The 21790-nt window shown below is 37.9% G+C and overlaps 1 protein-coding gene across 2 annotated transcripts in view; it reads right to left on the bottom strand.

Moving 5' to 3' along the window:
- LOC113546282 (potassium channel subfamily T member 2) overlaps nt 1-21790 on the bottom strand; it is a 104819-nt gene that overhangs the window by 20655 nt on the left and 62374 nt on the right. For both annotated transcript variants that reach the window (XM_026946051.3, XM_053228660.1), the window contains exons 12-14: nt 19756-19892; nt 17599-17662; nt 15932-16040 (exon numbers count right to left, since the gene is read on the bottom strand). In XM_026946051.3, coding sequence (XP_026801852.1) covers nt 15932-16040; nt 17599-17662; nt 19756-19892 — 310 coding nt within the window. The remainder of the gene's footprint in view (nt 1-15931; nt 16041-17598; nt 17663-19755; nt 19893-21790) is intronic.

The following is a 21790-nucleotide window of genomic DNA, read 5'->3' as shown; positions in this document are numbered from 1 at the left end:
GAAGGCAAAACGAAGGCTATTTTTCTGTAAATGGATGAAGTAGGTCATTATTGCTGTGAACACCTCCAGCCTTTTTTTTTTTTTTTGCCTTTCATGGTCAAGCACATTTTTTACTGTAAAGTGAATTTCACCAAGCCTCAAGACACGTTACATAATAAGACAGAAGAAGCAATAATAGTCCTCATAAAAGACTGATAAAAAGAGAGAAAAGAAGCACAAGTGAATAGAAATAGGCCAAACAGAAATAGTCTCAAAAATGGAGATTACTAGAACAAAAAGGTTATGGACCACTTTTATAAAAGTTAAACCATAGATTTTGACATTGTTTTTAAATATTTAAAACATCTCAGTGGTTTTTTTGGGAAGAGCGAGTCACAGCTTCTGAGACCATTCCACACTAACCTGGGTGAATTTTAAAAAAGCAGAATCAAAAACACATCTTTTCGAATCCTTTCTTCAAATTCAAATCAAGATAAATCTGAAAGCAACATTTTTCTTTTCATATTGTCATAAAACAAATTAAAATGTCAGAAATTAAGTAAAGTTCATTGGTCTGACACTCAATGAGCATTCCCAGCATGCAATTTTCTATAATCGTTCACATTTTCAATAAGTTTAATTCATCTTCATTAAGCGCTTTATTCTGGTCGGGTGGCGGTGGATCCAGAGCCTATTCTTGGAACACAGAGCATTCACACTTTCCCACACTCAGTCACACTGAGGGACAATTTAAAGCAGCTCATCTACCTACTGACATGTTTTTGGGAGGTGGAATGAAATCGGAGAACCCAGAGGAAACCCGAACGTGGGAAGATCACGCGAAACTCCACACAGACAGTAACCCGAGCTTAGAATCAAGCTGCGGGTTTAATTCTGAGGGGGTGAATCAAGCTGTGACGCAGGAATACTATGCCCATGTGTGATTAATTTTTTTTTTATAATTGTGTAGAAAGTCATAGATGATGCCATGTTTGCACTCTCCTAAAAAAATCCACAGCTAAGAGTGAGAGAATTCCTTAGATGCTCTGCTCATCATCCTACTAATAAAACAGTGGCTGATATTATAGTTAAAATCTATTAAGTACTTCAGGTATGGGAGTGATTTGAGACAGGATGCAAGTGTGTAAACTCAACATAGGGGCTATCAAAAACAAATTGGCTTAATCCATAGCAAGGGTGTAATCACATGCAGACAGGATTAAACACGGATGATCCAAAATTGAAAACAATGTCGATATCAGAAACCAGATCAAACAGGGAAACGAGAAAACAAGGCTCGGAAATATTTAATACATATTAACATGAGAAGATGTTGTGATACTAGAAAGAAACAGCAGGGTATACACAGACAAACTAATCAAGGGGTAACGCAGAACAGAAGAACATAATTGGGGAACAGACTAATGACAGGATATGAGGCAGAGACAAGACTGAAACTAAAACAAGAGCACGTGGAAAAACCAAAAGAGAAAGAGTGTGACGAGCTAAGAATGGGGGAAGTCCGTGAAATCAGTACAATCCCGAGACTGCTCCTCTTTTTGAGGACCTTCCCTTTACGCCACTAGCACACCTCTCTATCTAACGAGAGATGATAAAATGTTTGGCAACTTTGGGTACTAAACTACAATTATTACAGCCTCTACTATTACTGCTGAAGAACACAGCGGTTATTCAGATCCGCCTTCAATTCCAATTTCATCAGAACTGTAACATGAAAAAAAGCCCTGTTTTAGAAAAATCTTCCTTCTCCAAAATTCAGGTCGAATTGACATCCAAGTTCCTTCCAGTCTGTCTGCTGATAACTTCACCACCTTCTTTAAGAGAAGATTAACAAGACATGTCATTCTTTCCTTCCTACCTCTAATATTATCCTTCATTTTCTTAATTTCCTGCCATCTCCTTAATATGTTTCTCTCTTCTTTCTGTAGAAGACATTCAGCAGCTTCTCTCGGGCGCTGGATCCCATCTCTTCCACAACGCTCTCAAGACCTCATTTTGTTCATTATTTCCATCGTGAATGACCCCATAACATCTGGCCATATTTCAACTGCCTTCAAAACAGCAAGAGTTGTAACAATTTGGGGAAAAAAACAACACACTAGATGTCTCAGACATTAGCAACTGCCAAGTGGTATCATTTTGTCTCAAAAATTCTTGGCTTGTTTATAGTCAGATGTCTTTCTCATCTAGAATGACCTCTATGACCCTAACCAGACTGGCTTCAAAGTGGCACACTCCACAACCAACTCCAATTCAATTCAATTTTATCTGTATAGCGTTTTTAACAGTGGACATTTTCACAAAAAAATATAAATTTTAAATGTATGAATTTATCCCTATTGAGCAAGCCAGAGATGACAGTGGCAAGGAAAAACTCCCTGCGATGATTTAAGGAAGAAGCCATGAGATAAACCAATGGATAGTGCAATTATAAAGAAATTCCTTGTATAACTGTGTACTACATGGTCAAATAGTGCAATTGTGTAACCAGGAAATCCATTACAGTTTTCACATGAAGTCTGTTTGTTGAACTTATTCACTGCTCACTGACGGACACTTGAGTACAAAACTGTTTGTGGCAGTTGCAGTCCTAACGCTATCGTAGCAATTGTAGTACTAAGCCATCATAGCAGAACTGTTCATATGAACTGTGGTCCAAAGCCATCTTCACCTTGTGGCTGTTACTGAGAATATTCATGCCAGTAGATCAGCCCAACAATTATCTGTCCTGATACTTATTGATCTTTCAGCAGCCAAGACTCTTCTATGTTCTCTTAATAAAACATAAAACCTACCTAAAATCTTGACCAAGACTCTTCTATCCTAACTTGTTTGTCCTCATGAGCCCTGGAACTAGTGGCCCAGCTGTAGTAGCTTACTACCAGGAGGGATGCTCATATAAATTGACTTGAAGGGGCGATCCACATCTGCTCCATGTAGACTCTCCACTGGAGTCCCACAAGGCTCAGTGCTTGGTCTTGTTCTATTCTCCGTTTATACTGGCTTTCTCAGTGACCACCCGAGTTGTCTTTCATACAACTGCTATCCTGATGACACTCAACTCATCCTTTCCTTTCCCCCTCAGATGCTCATGCTTCTGCTTGGATCTCAGACTTTTTGGAGGACATTTCCTCATGGATGGCCACTCATCATCTGAAACAAAATCCTAGCCACAGTGAGCTGCTATATAAACCCAAGTCAAGATCTTCAAGAAAAAAATCATTCTCCTGGAGGACCCTTGGCTCACACTATTTGACAATGCTGCTAACCTGACTATGTCATGAAGGTTTGTCCTGTACAACATCAGAAAGATTTCGCCATTTCTCTCTACACAGGCCACTCTGGTGCTTGTTTAGTCCCTTATCATCCCAAGAGTGGACTGCAATTCGTTCCTGGCAGGTCTTCCCCTGCATGCCATTAGATCCCTGCAACTGAATCAGAATGCAGTTGGAAACCTTGTTAATGACCTGTTCTGGTTCTCTCACCTAATTTTTCTATTGCACTGTTCCCTTCCACTGGCTCCCGGTAGCTGCCCGCATCAGATTTAAAACACTGATGCTTACCTACCAAGCCAAAATGTACCCACACATACCTGAAAGCACTTCTCAAGCTCTGCCCTGTATGATGGTCCCTTCGAACAACAAGCATGCCTCAACTTGACCCACCATCTCTCAAGAGGATATGCATCAAGACTGTTCTATGGTGGTGGAGAAAATTTCTCCTGGCTGTCTGAACAGCTGAGTCGAGGTCTATCTTCAAAAAAAAAAAAAACACTGAAGATCTACTGTACCTCTCCACTAAACACTAAGCACTGAAGTGAGCACTAATTCTGCACATTAAAAAACCCTTGACTTATGCTCTGTTTTTCTCTCCTTTACTAACTCCTCTCTAATAGGGTTTTTTCGACTGCAGACCATGCCTTCAATCAAATGACATGATGTGTTATTGCAGAACTGTAAAAAGGAGCTCTGGGAGGCTTCTGCTTTGTGTCAGATAGCCAGGAGTTGCTGAATCATGGGGAGGTGAGGGATACGACTTTCGCTACAGAAAAGTCATCAGTAATGGAAAAAGAGAGAGACAGGAATTTATCAAAGGCAGAACATTTATCAAGCGTGGTCTTTCTCCCAAACTTCAGTTATTTCATAACCATTTATACCACAGTGCTGTGGAATTCTACATTCTGATTGGTCAGAATATGACCAGGTGATGATTAGTTTTCTATGACAGCAGCTCTGACAGTAGTGTAGCTGGAAATCACAGATTTATATTAAACGCTCACTATCATTTATATAGTAAGAACTTACACTGAGACTTGTATGGCAGATACTCCACATAACTGGATTAAAACGCAAGTAATCATTGATATAGTGAAGTTTTTTTGTAAGGAGATTTTATTTACTTAACATTTATGGAAGGAGTCGCCAGTGTCGGCATTTTGTAGCAGTCAGAGGTAAAGCTGTAACTTTTCCCACATGGGAGAATCTTTAGGGATTCAGGAGCGTTTCAGTTTCTTGGTAACATGACCAGCTGTATTTTTGTTTTTTTGTTCTTTAATTTCAAAATAGAGGCTGGTCAGGGAAAGGATGTTTATAGCTGCTATAACATAAGTGATAACAGGAACTAACTACAAATAGATAAAAATATGACATGTTGTTCTTTAATAAATAGGAAATTGTATCTTTGGCAAATTATTATCAGAGTGGTAACAGTAACTCCACTACACCACACCACCCTGTTACTGATTACTTTCCTCTAACAGCGTGTCCCCAAGTGGTTTATTCCCAATTTAGTATTATGGTATTCTTTGCCCATGGTCTATTTTTACTAGCATGAAGATATGTTTTTCATTGGAGACTACAAAGCACTTCTGTAAGTCGCTCTGGATAACGACGTCCATTAAATGCTGTAAATATAAATCTCCTGGTTTAGTGTATTAAACAGTGTCAAGATTCAATACAACTCTCCCTCCATCAGATGATGAGGAACCTTGAGCAAGAACATGAGCAGAACATGTACTTCTGTAAAATCTTTTATAAGTGTTTAAAATGATGTGGTTATATTCTAATGTGAGTATTATGTCCAGTCCACATTCTCTTTATTGATTCATTCAGACAGGCAACATCCCAGTGCCAAATGTTTTAAATATTACAGAATAAATTATGAAACTCAAAAAATTGTAAATTAATTCTGTAATACATTTTTAAAATGTTTTCTTGCCTGCAGCTCCAACATTTTTCATTCAACCCAGAACCACATTTTCAGCTTTGAGGTGATTAAAAGTATTAAATGAAATATTAAATGCTCATTGTCTTCAAAGAATAAGAATAAGAATAAATGCTTATTGTCCTGAAGTTCGCAATATAATTTTAGATAATACTGAAATAAATTACAACATTCATTCAGACATAGCATAATTTGAATACTATTTTTCTATTCAAGAGTTCAGCCAGTCATGCTTTATCTCACAGCCATAAAGCAGTTCATTCAAGGTTTCTGGTGTACCTTGTAATAAAAGAGGGGGAAAGGATAGAAAGAGGGAAAATAGAACTCTAGATTCGGCAGTTAAACATGCCTTTAATCTATAAAGTCAGAAACACATCATCCTCTGTTTGAAAGCTTCACGCTGATATTTATTGTTTGGGTTTCTCAGTAATATTGATCCATAAAAGCTTGGTAGGCTCACAATAAAGCCATTGCACACAAGCAAAACGGAACTACTTGCAAAATGATGAAACCATAAAATACTGTTGTTTTTCTGCCAAATGTTCTGTGGTCTACTTTATAAAGGAATAATAAATCAGAGAATCATTTTTCTATAATAGCAGCTCTGACAGTAGTGCAGCTGCAAATCACAGGTTTATATTAATGCACTCGTTCTAATACTGTATGTTATTGTTTCCATAGTAACAACTTCCATAGTAACACAGGGAGCTGTATAATATACAAAATATTATACATAATATAATATACATAATCGAGGAACAATAATAAACAGATTATAATGTGAGTTTTCTTAATTGAACAAATAGTATGTAAAGTTGTTGCTTTGTTGAAGTTTTCTGTAAGGAGACGTTTATGTAACACTTATGGAAGGAGTCTCCAGTGTCAGTGCTTTGTAACAGTCAGTAGATTTTCCACCATGGGAAAGTCTTTAGTTTACACTTTTATAGTTCACACAGTTTATGCTGTTATAGGAACATAGTCAACTCTGGGCAGGTAACAGTTACTCAGTTTCATCGCACCACCCCGTTGTTTATTATTTTCTTATAACAGCAAAACTTCAAGTGTTTTTAAGATGTTTTTAAGATGTTTAAGCATCTATGTTACGTTCTGGAGTATGTTCGCGTGTTTTTGTGTTTTGTTCTCTCCCCTTTTCTCTCGCCCTCCCTCTCTTTCTCTCTCTCTCTGCAGCACGGCCTCATTGGATAACGTTCCTGTCCGTCTCGATTATCCCCGCTGATGTCATTTGCAGTGACCACCAATCAACCTCTGACTCCGCCTATTTAAAAACCGCAGCCATTCATTCATGAGGAGTTGTTCTGGCTGTTAACACAAAACCCAGTTGTACCTCTGTTGTCTTTATTCTAATTACGTGTCTTACTGTGTTTTTTGTTCTTGTATGTCATTTGGCCCGTGTTTCCCCCGCTTTGTTCTAGTCACTTGTTTTGTGTAGTTAAACATAGTGTTCGTTACACTGCTGTGTGACTTTGTTAGTGTTGGGGAAAAGTGGACAGGTAAGTAAGTCACATGACATACATCGTACAGCACGTAGGAATTCCGTTTTCTGTATTAGACACATTAGGTTAGGAGCGAGCACCACCCTCTGTACGTTTTGTTTGGATAGATAGAGTAGGTTAGTTAGCGCGTCCTGGACGCTGAAGACTTATTTTGCTATCTTAGTTAGGTTAGAGGGCTTGGAACTAGTTAGACTTGTTTTGTTTTGCTCATTTGTCTGCTTTGGTGCCACTCGCGTCCCTTTTCCCCTTTTGTGTCTTGTTACTTGCTACTGTAAATAATTTGTAAATACTATCACTATCACTTGGCACCACACACACTTCCACATGTATCCAGATAAATAAATCACCTGGTTGATTTGCACTACTTGTTGATGGTCCCTGACTATACACTCACACAACTGATATTTTTTAATAATCAAATAAGTGTTATTCCCCACATACCCCTAGACTAATTGGGGTTGTAACAATCTATATGAAGCATTCCTTTATGAAAAGAAGGAAGAGAAAGTGTTTATGTGCAGCTCACTAGAATAAAACATAAAACCTACCTAAAATCTGGTTCTGCATAAACAAGCATCTGTGACTTCCATCTTGAAACGATTGGAAGAGGCACAATTTGTCAGACATGATCCAAATTTTCAGATATGAAAGGTGGAAATGTGTTTGCTGCTATGGCCATGTGAAGTGTTTCAGAGCGCAAAGGCAGGCTGGATGTGGGTCTGCAATTTTGTTATTACTTCAGATTTGATTTTGTGAACAATTTCTCTAAAGTACATAAGTGCTTTGGGTACAGGGTGTGATGTTATAGTGAAATGTATGACTTTGGGACTGGACGATTACTGGTCAGCGCTGCAGTTACAGGCTCTATGATATTCTGCAGTTTATACAGGTTTAGCCGGAATGAAAAACAGACTCATTTAAACTGAACGCTCTTGAATTTGAAAATAAATTTGGTATCAGACATATAGCATTGCGTGAATGACTCGTTTCTATCGAATAAATCATGTATGTTCTTACTCAAATGTTTAATCAGTGGTTAAAAGATTTTATGATTAATAATGTCCTTTCCTAATGGCAATTCTTTACCTGCATAAGGAGTGCTAATGAGTCACGTTCTCAGACTTTATAACTGTAAGGGTGTCCAAACTTTTGCACACACCACAATTACTATTTTATTGTTTTCTATTTTTCAAGTTCATATTTGCAGAAAATGTTACTATTATTATTATTATTATTATTATTTTTTAAAAGTTTGCTACAGAGGTTGCATTTACTTCTTTGAAAAAAAAAATGTATGTGATTTGGCCAGGGGTGCCCATACTTTTGCATGCAACAGTACATAATCATTCATATATGTAAGTCTAGTAATGATGAAAAGAGCACCTTAGGTCATATAATAGCACAGAATCATACTAAAATATGATCTTATTTGTGGTAATTTAGCACACACAAGCACCAGATACAAATGTTGGGTAACATAATACTACAATACAATAATAATAATAATAATAATAATAATAATAATAATAATAATAATATTTATCCATTCAGGTTTCATTACCTCACCACCTCAAAGAAGCTATACTGTTATTTTAGCCAGAATGGAGTGAAAATTAAGGATCACCTCATTTCCTGGTCTGTTTTTCCCATGAAAGCAAGCGAATCGTGACTCATTTGGTCTTTATGCTAGCCTGTTTTGGGTACAATGGGGACTCTTTGGTTGTTTTTGGTCATCTTTCTGGGTGGTTTCCTTTTATTTCTGTGGAAAAAGCAAAGCCTCAGGGTGCAGCAGTTTATTAAGAAGCACACACACCCACTGAGCCTGAGATCAGAGCTAAAGGATAAGAGGACCTCCCTCTGTACATCCTGTTATTTCTGGCCTCTCCAGTCCACCTAATTGAGACTGACAGAGCCATTCGTTTTCTATTAGAGCCAACAAGTAACAGGCATTTATCATTTAACTCTAATGCACGATCCTATTATCTGCTACAGCAACAAACAAACGAAATTAACTAAATACATAAAAACAACCAAAACACTGAGACACTGCTTTTTTTTTTTTTACTCCCCAAGAGACTCCATTTGGTACACTCAAAGTAAAAAAACAAACAAAAAAACAACAACAACAACAATGAAAAATATGCACTTTAGGGTACAACCTTCAATAAACACCATACAGCATCCACCGAAAATGACTCCATCTCCAGTCAAGGCACATTATTACGTGTTTGAAAAATGACTACTGGAGAAAACTTGGCTGATTTAGAAATAATCAGTCCGGGTTGATTACCAACTGCTGGGGAAGAGTCTGTCAAAATGTGAGGGTTTGAGAGGATTAGGCACGCACTTTCAGTCATGTCTTCTGCCTAGCCAGGCACACACACACACACACACACACACACACAACAGTGTTCAAATTAGCACTTTTTAATATCCCTTCATGTTATTGCTCTGACGCTTCCCCTCTCTGTTAATCTGAGCATTTCATTTAGCTGTGTATCTCTCCTCTTCTTTTCTCTTCCCTACTCTTACTCTACTCTTCCTATCTTATCCAGTCTAATCCTATCTCTCTTTCTATTCCTATCCTATCCTGTTTCTATTCTATTCTTTTTCGATTCTATTTCTATTCTAGTCTTAACCTACCACATTCCTTTCCTTTTTGTCCCCTCCTATCCTATCCTATCCTATCCCATCCTTTTCCTGTGCTATTTCTATAGTATTCCTATCCTACCACATTCTTGATCCTATCCTGTTCCACTTCCCTATTCCAATCCTGTCCTATTTATTTCCCTATCTTGTCGTATATCTCTCCTCTCCTATCTATTTGCTTATTTTATTCCTATCCTATCTAATCTATTTTCCCACCATACTCTTTCCTATCTCCCTCTACTCTTCTATTCCTATCCTATTCCCTTATTCCTATCCTATCCTGCCCTCATTCTGTTTTTAGGCCTATCTTACCACTTTTCTTTCCTTTTCTTGTCCTATCCTATTCTTACTATTCTAGTCTATCTATAAGATATTCTTATCATTGCGTAGTTCTGTATTATTCATATACTATCATATTCCTATCCTTTTCTTTCTGTAATATTCCTCTACAATCCTATCCTATTCTATATTATTTCTTTCACATTTAGCCCAAATTGGTGTCCATGTGCATGTTGACTTCTGGGCTTGCCTGGGGACGAACGTCATTACTGCAAATCTGAACTGTGGACTTTGTGTATTTTAATGCATCGCTTCTAATTTGCATACAATTATTGCAAAATAATAGAAACAATGGGAACAGCTCGTAGATAATACATCCATAAATTGTTCTATTATTGTTTATTTAAAGAACGGTTTATTTCATTAATATATTCTCCATTGAACATGTTTGAAAAAAGATGCGGAATAAGAAGAAGGTAGTGGGATCTGCTGGTCTCTCTCTCTCTCTCTCTCTCTCTCTCTAACACAGACTCTGATCCAGCTTTTCATTTTTTTAAACATCTGTCCTTATAGTCGAGGTGACTTGTGTGATCTTGCTCTCTGCTCTCCTCCCTGCAGACAGTAATTGCCCTCCTCCAATCCCTCTTCCACCAGACACCCTAATTAAATCGGCACGTTGTTCCCCTACTTTGAACCGATCTGCCTATCGACATGGCTGCACAGCACACCAAGCGCTGAGAGCCCAGTGAGGCTTACCGCTGAGCTTCATGTACGCAGAAAAAAAATATCAATTAATGCGCAAAAGGCCCCAGAAGCAATGCAAAACCCAGAATCTCTAAAGCTAAGGGTGAAAATGCACGCAGGAGAATCCGAGTGAGCCAAACTCAGCCACACGAGCGTCAGTCAGAGATTAAGCCATTTGTAGAGCTGGAGTCGAGTCTTCAGTGGCAGTCATTAAAGCCGCCCACTCAGCCACTTAGAGCAGCTCATCTGGCCAGTGTCACAACACAGAACACACACACAGACGGCAGAGCAAAAGCACACCGATCGGTCAAAAACACCACCGCGGAACAAAATCATGTCTCCTGTAGAACACGTGTCCTGTATTGATTCTGAAATGGGAGATTCATAATAATCTCAGCAGTTACACTTCATCTTCATTATGTAGAAGTATACCCAAGCTAGGGGTCAGCAGCGTCTCGGGCTTGTTAGCCTGCTAGCACGCTGATTAGAAAGAACACTAACAATAATCTATTTCTAACTTAGGATCCATACATTATTGTATTAATGACAGGTTAATGGGATACTCCAGCATTAAAAAAAAAAAAAAAATCTATTCACGCTACCTGTAGCCTATGTATGATGACCACAGACAAGAACAATAAACAATTCTCCCATTCAGCGTGTATTCCCACCTCATGCATGTGTTCCTGGGGTACGCTCCGGATCCACCATGAGTCTGACCAGGATAGAGTATTTACAGAAGATGCATGAAGGAATAAATAAAGGGGAAATTACTATTTACTCAAAACTCACTGGAAATGAAATCTAGGAGCTGAAATATAATTCAGAAATGAGACAACTTGAAGTAATGAGTTAAGGAATAAAACCCTCTGTGTCATGCTGTCATAGGAAAATAATCAACGACAGGGTGGTGTAATGAAGCAGACTTACTGTTACCACCAGAAAGTTACTGTTTCTGTTATAAAGTTACTGTTTATAACTTTACTGTTATAATGAGCTTCACTCTTCTGGGAAGGCTTTGCACTAGATGTTGGAGCGTGGCTGTGGGGATTTGTGTTCATTCAGCTACAGGAGCATTAGTGAGATCAGGCGCTGATGTTGGTGAGGAGGTCTGGGGTTCAGTCGGTGTTCCAGTTCATCCCAAAGGGGTTGAGGTCAGGGCTCTGTGCAGGACACTCGAGTTCTTTGTGCTTTGTGCACAGGGGCATTGTCATGCTGGAACAGGGTTGGGCCTCTTAGCTCCAGTGAAGGGAAACTGTAATGCTACAGCACACAAAGATATTCTATACAATTTTGTGCTTCCGACTTTGTGGAAACAGTTTCAGGAAGAACCACATATGGGTGTGATGGCCGGGTTCCTGATATCTGTCTCTTTTCTCGCTGTTTTTCTTTCTCTTGAAGTTACAGTAATTGACAAAAACACTTGTTATATTAAGGAGAAACTGCAAAGTGTTAAACTTGTTTGTCCTGAAAACTTAAAGCTACAGCTTTACCTCTGACTGTTACAAAGTGCTGGCACTGGAGACTCCTTCCATTAATGTTAAGCAAAAATCTCCTTACAGAAAACTTCACGATATCAACAATTATACATTACACATTTTTAAAATCCGTTTATATGGTGTAGGTTGTTACCATAGAAACGATAACGTATTAGAACGAGCGCATTGACACAAGCCTGTGATTTGTAGCTGCACTACTGTCAGAGCTGCTGTTATAGAAAATTAATCAACACCCTCAATCAGATAATCAGATTTGAGAATTCCATCATGCCGTAGTAATTGTTTATAAATGATGTTTGCATGTTTATATGCGTAGAGAAAGTGACTGTAGTCAGGGAGATAAATGACAGGGACATTTCCACAAACACAGCATTCATCCTAATTAATTGGGATATGAAATTAGCATGCGTGAAGCAGTTCTGACCGGCCCCAGCTGTCGCAAGTTCAGGAATAATATCATAATTTGGCACAGTTTCACCACAGAGGGAAGTTCTGCCTCAATGCATCTCTGCAAGCATTTGATTAGAAAATGTTCTGATTAGTATTTGACGCATACCGGCGCTTTCCTAAGTAGCAGTTTTGCTGTCTGTCCGACTGGTGGTTTTTTGCGTACAGGGATTACCCTTTGAAAAACACTGCCTAGAGCTATAGCCATGCTGCCGAGTGACACGTGTTCCTGAGCTACACTGCTGAAATCAATTCTGAGTCCCATGAGTTTTCATTTTGCTTTGCTCCACAGCATCAATCTAACCAAGTGGGGATTCGGTTCTTCTTTTTTTCCTTTCGTCGTGCCTGTCAGTACTGATGAGCCACAGGGAGTCGATGGAAGATAATAATAAACCGAGCAAATACAAGAGGAGGAATTGCACAAAGAGACTGTAAAAACGTCTTTCAGCTTTTAATGCTGAGGGAAGGGAACCCTCAGAGCCTTCAGACATTCAGAGAAAGAAATCGAGGGAACTACAGATTACTTATAGCTCATTTTTATTTCATAGCAGCATTGTGCTTGGAATTAAACTCTATAAATATTGTTAAATATTATTCAGTTCAATTGGTGAAGCTTGGGAAAAAAATCTTAATGACCTACAAGCTGACCTACTGGTTAAGACAGAAAGCTTCACACAGCCAATCAGAAAGAAAAGAAGAAGGAAGGAAGGAACAAGGGGAAGGAAGAGAAGAAAAGGAAATAGGAAAGGAAAGGAAAAAGAAGGGAAAGTAAGGAAAGGAAAAAGAAGGGAAGGAAAGGAAAGGAAAAGCTACAAATTCAAATCCCAACCCCTCCAAGCCACTCAGTTGTTTCCTCACTCAATCGTAAGACGTTTTGAATAAAAGCACCAGCAAAATGAGAAACTATAAAAAGGTAAAAGGAAAAAGTTAAACATGAATAATACAATGTTTCTAATTAATGTTAACCTTTATAAAGCTAATTTATAAGATACACGTTACACGTGGATGTAATGCTAGATTGCTAGCTAAATGTTGGTGACTTAGCTAACATTAACATGGGTAAAAGTTTCTTAAATTTTTTTATTTTTTAGAAAGAAATAAATGTGGTGGCATTTCATAGAATGTATGCTCATAAAATTGTAATAGTCTAGAATCACTAATTATTATTATTATTATTATCATTATTATCATTATAATGATAATAATAATAATAATAATAATAATAATAATAATAATAATAATAATAATAAAGTCACCATTATCTTGCTTTGTTTTACAGACTCATGCATTTCACGTTCAGTCTGTTAAGATGTTAAGAGCGTTAGATTCAGGAAGTGTGTAATTGTGCTAGCTGTTCTTGTTAGCATGTGTCTATACATTACACACACACACACACACGCACGCGCGCGTCTTCTCATCAGCTGCTCATCAAAGCAGTGCAGCCAGCTGTGATTCGTCTATGATGGTGTGAGATGGTGTGAAATTGTCCTTCCTGGTAATCACTTCAATCTTGTGACCGCATACTCATCCATAAACATAGACACACACACACACACACATCTTTTATCTAAAAGCTTGCAGCAGAAAAGGACCCAAAACCTTTTCTTATTATGACTACAAAACCTCACTATATATTCTTATACAACAAAAATGTCCTTTCTTTAATTAAATAAAATAAAATGTGACTTTATTCCACATGGATCTGTCATTATAAGTGGCTATAACGGCCAATTTTAACCTGCAGCACTGTCCTGTTTGGTTTATTTCCTTTTTCATTCTAATAAATTCCCAGTCAAGACACAATGTAGGCATAAATCATATCAAACACATATTAAAAGACTTCTGAAGCATCCATCATTCTGGGATTGTCTTAAATGTTCAAAAAGCTGATGTTTAAATACTTTTTAAACTGGAAGCGTATCTTTTCAGAGAAAATCGCTTGGGGCAAACTAAAAAAAAAAAAAAGCTTCCAAAACTATTTTTGATGGTTTAGGGGCTGAATAATACATTCGCTGGAGAAAACAGTGAGGCAGAAGCTAAAGGAAGCAGCTAGATATAATTAATATCCTGAAAATATACTTCCTTGCTTATATTTTATCCTTCTACTGTCTCTCTATGGTTTCTTGTCTGCTGCCTTAACGCTGGAATTCCCACCTGGGATTATTAAAGTGTTATCTTAAAGTGTTATCTTATCTTATCTTACACTTGCATATCACTTTGCATGAAGTGTAGAGGTGTGCTCAAGATTGTTTTAAATCCCATTCCCTCTCAGTCCTAAAGGAATTCCTCCTGCAGTTATTTCTGTTGTCCTTTAACTCTAAATAGAATGTAAATAAAATGCTTGCATGGTGGCGCTGTGAGCAGCTCTGTGTGTTTTCAGAGCCGTGGGTTGCTCGAATTGGTACATCCGTAAGCACCGTAATATGCACAAATTTATTGCACAAATTTATTTACTTTCTTCATTACCAGTGTATTCTAAGAAAGCACTGAAATGAAAGCGTGGTTTGACGTGTTATTTGCTGCAAAAATAAAAAAAAAATAGCAATGTCCTGAAACAGTCGTTGTTGTAACCACGGAACTACTTTTTTTGAATTACTGGTCAACTAGTAAATATAAAACAACCCCTGCTGGAGTGCAATCTTTGTTTTTTAAATAGATAGATATACAGATAGATAGATAGATTGATAGATAGATAGATAGATAGATAGATAGATAGTTTAATTGTAATAAATGAATTCATTAATAAATAATTATTTGTTTTTCATTCTCCATGCACTTTTATGTTCTGCCATGTGAGTTTGTTTTGGTTCTGACTCCACCCCTGTTCTTACACTGATTTACTACACTTATGTGTTCACCTGTTCTGTGTTTCACCTTAATAAGTTTGGATATTTTAATCCTGCTGTTTTTCTTCCTCCTTGTGAAGTCTTGCCAATCATATTGTGCATTTCTGAGGGTTGTTTCCCATTAGTTGTTTTCCGGTTTTATGACTAATGCCTTTGTTACTGTTTGTTTTTTTTTCTTTTAAATATGGTTTATCCTTCTTTGATATTGCCTAAATGTTTGTTAACTCTGCAGTAAACTATGACTAACCACATATCACAGTATAACTCAGTATAAAAAAGTGTTTAATTCCTAGCCTCCTGTATATAAAAGTCTTATTCAAGATTTATTTAATTCTAATTGATTGTTAAAGAAACTGAAACCAATGTTGCTATAGTCGTGATGTACCAGGAGATTATATAAAAACTGGTTGCATAATGAAACATCACTTGTTGACTTTTAGGTCGGAATTATAGATCACTTTTTTCAAGCCGTACTTTATATTTTAAATCATTAATTTTTAAAGAGTCACAAAATCACAAGCAAGGAAAAAACTAATATCACACAAGCCTGAAAGTCCAGCTATTCCTTGACTTAACAAACTGAGGGACAGCGAGGCAGCTTCCAGGAACCAGTGCAGCCGGCCCCACACACACACACACACACACACACACACACACACACACACACACACACACACACACCCCCTTCTTACACCTGGCCGCTGGCTTTAATAGGATGCTGGGCTCTGACCTGCAAATTTGACGTGGAACTTGTTCTCGGGTTTGAGGATCTGGACGTAGAGAGGACAGTTCGGGGCAAAATCCTTCACCGCCCAGGCTCGGAGGATAGTCTGGTGATCCTGAGAGAGAGAGAGAGAGAGAGAGAGAGAGAGAGAGAGAGAAAATAGAGAGCAATACACAGAAAGAGAATAGATAGAGACAAACAGAGAGAGAGAGACAGGGAAACAGACAGAGAGAGAGAGAGACAGACAGAAAGACAGATTAAAAAAAAAGACAAACAGAGAGAGAGACAAACATAGAGGCAGACAGAAAGACAGAGACATAAAGAGAGAGACAAACAGAGTAGAGAGATAGAAACAGGTAGAGAGACAGAGACAGACAGAGAGATAGCAACAGAAAGACAGAGAGACAGAAAGAGAGAGATAGAGAGAGAGACAGAGACAAACAGACAGAGAGACAGAGAAAGAGACAGAGTCAAACAGACGGAGAGAGAGACAGAGAGTCAGTACTGCAGTAATTGCTCCTTGTGTGTAATGTGATAATTACATCCACATGTATTAATGTATGTAATACTATATGTAATATAGGCTTGCGTACAGTTCATGAATGTTTAGTCTATTTTTGACAATGAACGTATTAAACACACACACACACACACACACACAAATATATATATATATAAGAGAATATACATGAGGCACTAATTATGAGGATTTCATACAATTCCAAAACTCAACAGTAAAAGATAATATAATAACTCTTTCCTCCAGTTCACTTTAATGACTTCTTCTGGCATTAATATGAATTTTCACTATCCTCTATAACAGTGTACGCTAGTGTATTGAAACAAAATGAGAAACTCCAAGAAACAAAATGCGCAAAAAAAAAAAAAACAATAGATAAAGTAAGAAAGCAGAAGGGATTTTATGATGAAGGAGAAGATAATGAGAAGAAGAAGATATCTGATATGAAACAGAGTCATTTAGCTCTAAAATGAAGCTCAAAAATCTATAAAACCACAATGACAATTAAAGCACCTGCATCTGACGATGACAAGATGAACGACTAATCATAATATTCATATATTACTATACTATTAATAAGAGGAAGAAGAAGAAGAGAAACATAAAGAAGATGAAGATCAAAAGAAAAAGATAATGATGAATAGGGAGAAGAGCAATAATACAAAAAAGAAAAAAGACAGGAAAAGGAGCAAGAAAAGAGGAAGAAGAGTGACAAGAAAAAGAAGTAGAAGGAAGGGGACAAGGGAGAAAAGGAAAAGGAAGATGAAGAAGGAGAAGAAGTGGGAGAAAGGTAGTGAGAAGGATAAAAAATAAAAAAAAGAATACAATTAACAGGAAGAGGAAGAAGAAAAGGAAGAGGAAGAAAAAGAAGAATTTTTTTGATCAATACTTCTAAATAACTGTTTTCCCTTTTTTCACTTTTTTGACTGACAGTTTGTTTGTTTGTTTTTTCATTTCCTCTCATGTTCACTTCTTTTAACACTTGTACCAATAATGCATGAAAGAACAGAGTGAGAGATGAGAACAAAAAAAAAAAAAAAAGGAGTGTACTAATGATAGCTAACAGCTAGTCTCCTGCTAACCATGGGAAGAAGGGATTAGGAGAGAGGGAGGACAGAGAGAGGGAGGAGTGGAAGAATTTGGAGCAACGTACGGCAGCGAGGCGGTCCACTTCAAATCGGTTGCTCAGGATAAAACAGGCCTCGGCATCATCCATTCTGCAACCAATCAGAACACAGGGATGAGACAGAAACAGGAAGTGCATGGTCAGATATACACATTCCATAATGAAGACAGAGAGTGAATGAGAGAGAGAGAGAGAGAGAGAGAGAAACAATAGGAAGAAAAAGATGGCAGAGAGAGAGAAAAAGACAGACAGAGAGAAACAGATAGGCAGAGAGTGAGAAAGAGAGGGGGAGAGAAAATGAGAGACACACAGAGGGAGATACAGAGTGAGATGGACAGAGAGAAAGCAAGAGAACGAGAGAGGGAGCGAAAGACAGGGAGAGACAGCGAGAAATAGTAAAAGACAGAGAAAGACAGAGAGAGACAATCAATAAGAAATAAAAAGAAGACAGAGAAGAAGAGAAAGCAATAAAGAGAGAAAGAGACAAGAAAATGGCAGAGATAAATATCCAGAGAAAGAGAGTAAAAGACAGAGATAGAGAAAAAAAGGCAGAGAGAGAGAGAGAGAGAGAGAGACAAACAGAAACAGAGAGGGACAGAAATAGAGATAGTAACTAAAATCAGAGACAGAAATAGACAGATAGATAGATAGATAGAGAGATAGATAATTATTAAAGCATTTTTCAGGACTAATTACATAAAAATGTAATTAAGATAACAACTAACAAATCATAGAAGTGCTAAGTCATAATATCAGCTCTGCTAATAATGAACGAAAGTCAGCAGCCACCAGCACAATGCTAACTGCTAAATGATAGCATCTTATTGCTCATCACAGATAGCCGCGTCAGTATTCTCTAATTATTCTCTTTAATACTCAGTGTGTCAGTGCTGCTGGTAGCGCGATCAGGAGATCTCAAAGCCATGCACAGGTTCCTTCTGAAGCTACTTTATAGCACCTGATTCAGACAATCCTGCAGCGTTAATACACCTTATATTACCATTCCGGTTGGAATTCCCAGATTCCCAGAGTGGGAATATTTTTACTTTTCTCTCCCCTTCAGAAAAAAATACAATGTGGACAACACGTCCTGTGCATGTCACCAATCTTCAGGTGCGAATTGGTGTGAACCTGCTGCAGTAAAGATGGACTCGTGAGTGGAAGTCAGGTGCTGTCACGTGACCAGTACTGATGAAAACCTTCACAGAGATGTTCTTCGGGAATAGCTACAGACAGGTGACGAATTAAAGGGAAAAAGCAATGTAAGGTGTATTTGTAATGTGTTGGGCCATTTTATGGTTCTTCTGCTGCATTGACATTGAGTTTTTTTTTCTTACATATCGCACTAATACATTAACATCATGGTTACTGGTTGTGTGATTTTTTTTCTCCCCATTTTCTCCTTAATTCATTCTTGGCTGATAGTTCTTAGTTTGGCTAATTCCCACCCACCAACCAGCCTATCATACGATGTCTACCAATGGTTCCTCTTTCTCATTGCAAAGCCTTGCCTTAAGGATTGTTTCCTCTCTTTTAAATTCTGAGCCTTTGCCTTATCGTGTTTGACCCTTGCCTTGCTGTTTCGACTACTCTTTGGAATAACCCATTGATCTTGGAAATCTTGTGGATATTTGTGTTTGACCCTGACCTGTATAACATTGTCTCTGGATTGTGGATCCTCACAATTCCTCTGAGTTGTGTTTGGTAAAACCTTAGTGGGTCCAGATCCTGACCACAGTCTACCAGTTGACAACCCCTGCCTTAGATCTGAACACAGATATCACTGTAGTCACTACTGAAACACAGCCATTTGATCCATCTTTGTGACTGAAGCTGGTGCATGAGTAATGAAACCTCTTTCAAAGACAAGATCTTTTCTTCTTGCCTGGTTGACCCAAATACATGGTCAACTGGACCTGCTTTCTATTCATGTCATAGATCTTGGTAGGATGGTAATTGCTTAATTGTATCATACAGTCAATCTGTTTGGAGGTATCTGCACTTCTTATGTTTCTCCACTCATCTGTTCAGGGTTTTCCCTTTAATTGGTCACTCGTCTGTAAAATATTAGAATCAGGTGCATAAGGTTGGAGATGGAACTAAACCCTGCATGGTCGGAAATCCCTCCTAATCCCACACAGAGTCCTGAAGTGAGTCCTTTTTTGCGGAACCTGAAGCTCTTACTTGGCCCTCATCAGATCCTGGTCTTTGAGTGCAGAGCCCTGGAGGTAGATGACCCTCTGAGCCCACAGTGGGATGTGCAGGACCCGCCGTACCTGGACGTCAATCTCTGCTGGGCACAGGATCACCACATAGTAGTCCTGCACACCACCCAAAGTGACAGTCAGAGTTAGACTTAGAGTTAGGAGAATGATTCACATCTAAAATCCCAGCCTTCATCAACACAGAGTCTATGGACATTTCTGGGTTTAGTGGGTGCATCAACATGAGACCTTGATCAAATTTCTGTACCACTTTCAATGAATGCCATATTTATAATGAATACCACTTCCACAGTGAAGCCTGGTGGTGGTAGCATCATATGAAGCATTACCCTTGATTGCTTCTCTAACGAAAGCCCTCCTTACCCAGTCACTAACTTTTGGTGGCGTCACTGTTGTGCTGTATTGTTTCCTATTGTTTTAATAATGGATTTAATGTTGCTCTGTGGGATGTTCAAAGTTTGGCATATTTTTGACAGCTCCTTGGTCTTTATGCTGTTCGTTTAGGTAAGTTCTCTAACAAACTTTGGGTTCTTCCAAGAACAGGGAGTTTATATTGAGATCGTGTGACACTTTAATTGCACACATTCAACTAATTATGTGACTTCTAATGGCAACTGGCTGCACTAGAACTAATTTAGCTGTTTCACAGCAATGGTTGTGAATACTTATGCAAGCACAACTTTTACATGTTTATATTTGTAAATAATTTCGCAGAGTATATAGATTTATGACTTATGATTATGATTTATATAATTCCAATTAAGTCTATTTCAGTTCCAGCGTCTAGGAGGTGAATAAACTGTAATTCTCTAAACAAACTGAGCCTAGTTATCATGCACTCTCTCACCAATTTATACATAAAAAAGCTTATAAAATGTCTATAAACTAGAAAACGTTTTGTAAATAATATAATATAATGAGGTGTACAATGCCTTACGAATGTATTATAATGTGGTATGAATATTCCTAGGTCATTATACACATGGCATTCATAGCAAGTGTTACACAAATGTCTGTCTCCCACATGACCTGAACTGTCGGATCACATTATATCAGAGGAAAAACACATCTCGGAATAGTAATTGGAATTCAGGCTGCATTGCTATGACAACAATCCGCTCCATTCCCTCTGTTCATTTGCACTTCAGAGGCAAATGTGTGTCACACAAACACACACACACACGTTATGTGACACCCCACAAAGTGTTGCAGCAATCAAAATAAAAACACAGACGCAACACGTGTTTGTGTGCTGATATGTATGTATAGCAAGATCTCAGGTTTGAGTGCTGTTATGGAGAGTATGTATGTGTGTGTGTGTGTGTGTGTGTGTGTGTGTGTATGAAGCCTCTTGCTAACTGTAATGTTCGCTGATTTACATTAATGCTGCTGTAATCCTCATGTCAGAGGCTGCCAGGAGCTCCAGCTGAGGATTACACCTCTCTGATCCCTAATGAGCCTTTTGGACACGTATACAACACACATATAAACACACACACACACACACACTTCTGTGCATACACACATACATACTGTACACGCACATGCAAAAACACATGAAGTTGTCAATAACACAGTACTTGGCATCCATTTTTGGCTTTTTTTTTTCCATCATTTATATCCAAAATATTTTTGTTTTATTTGGATGCTTATGTTCATCTCCGCTCTTAAACAAAAAATCTAAATCATCTAAGATTTTTTTTTTTCTAATGTACTGGGATATACTTTAGTAACTTCTTGTTAAAAAACACACATGGTATATAATGTGTTTTGCCAAGAATCTCATATTTTAATGCCCTAAACAAACAAGTTTGCTTGTAATGTGAGCAGCTATAATCAGTATACATATTTAGTGAACCATATAAATATATACATATGAATATAAATGCATACACAAGCAAGGTGGTGATCTTACTATAAGCCCATTTCACTGATGGACAGGGACATCTCACAAGAGGCTACAGTCAGAAGTGATACACCTACAAAGTGATCTA

Source organism: Pangasianodon hypophthalmus, chromosome 23, assembly GCF_027358585.1.
Source record: "Pangasianodon hypophthalmus isolate fPanHyp1 chromosome 23, fPanHyp1.pri, whole genome shotgun sequence".
Lineage (NCBI taxonomy): Eukaryota > Metazoa > Chordata > Actinopteri > Siluriformes > Pangasiidae > Pangasianodon > Pangasianodon hypophthalmus.
The sequence above is the reverse complement of the archived record's forward strand: the minus strand, read 5'-3'. Positions and strand labels throughout refer to the sequence as shown.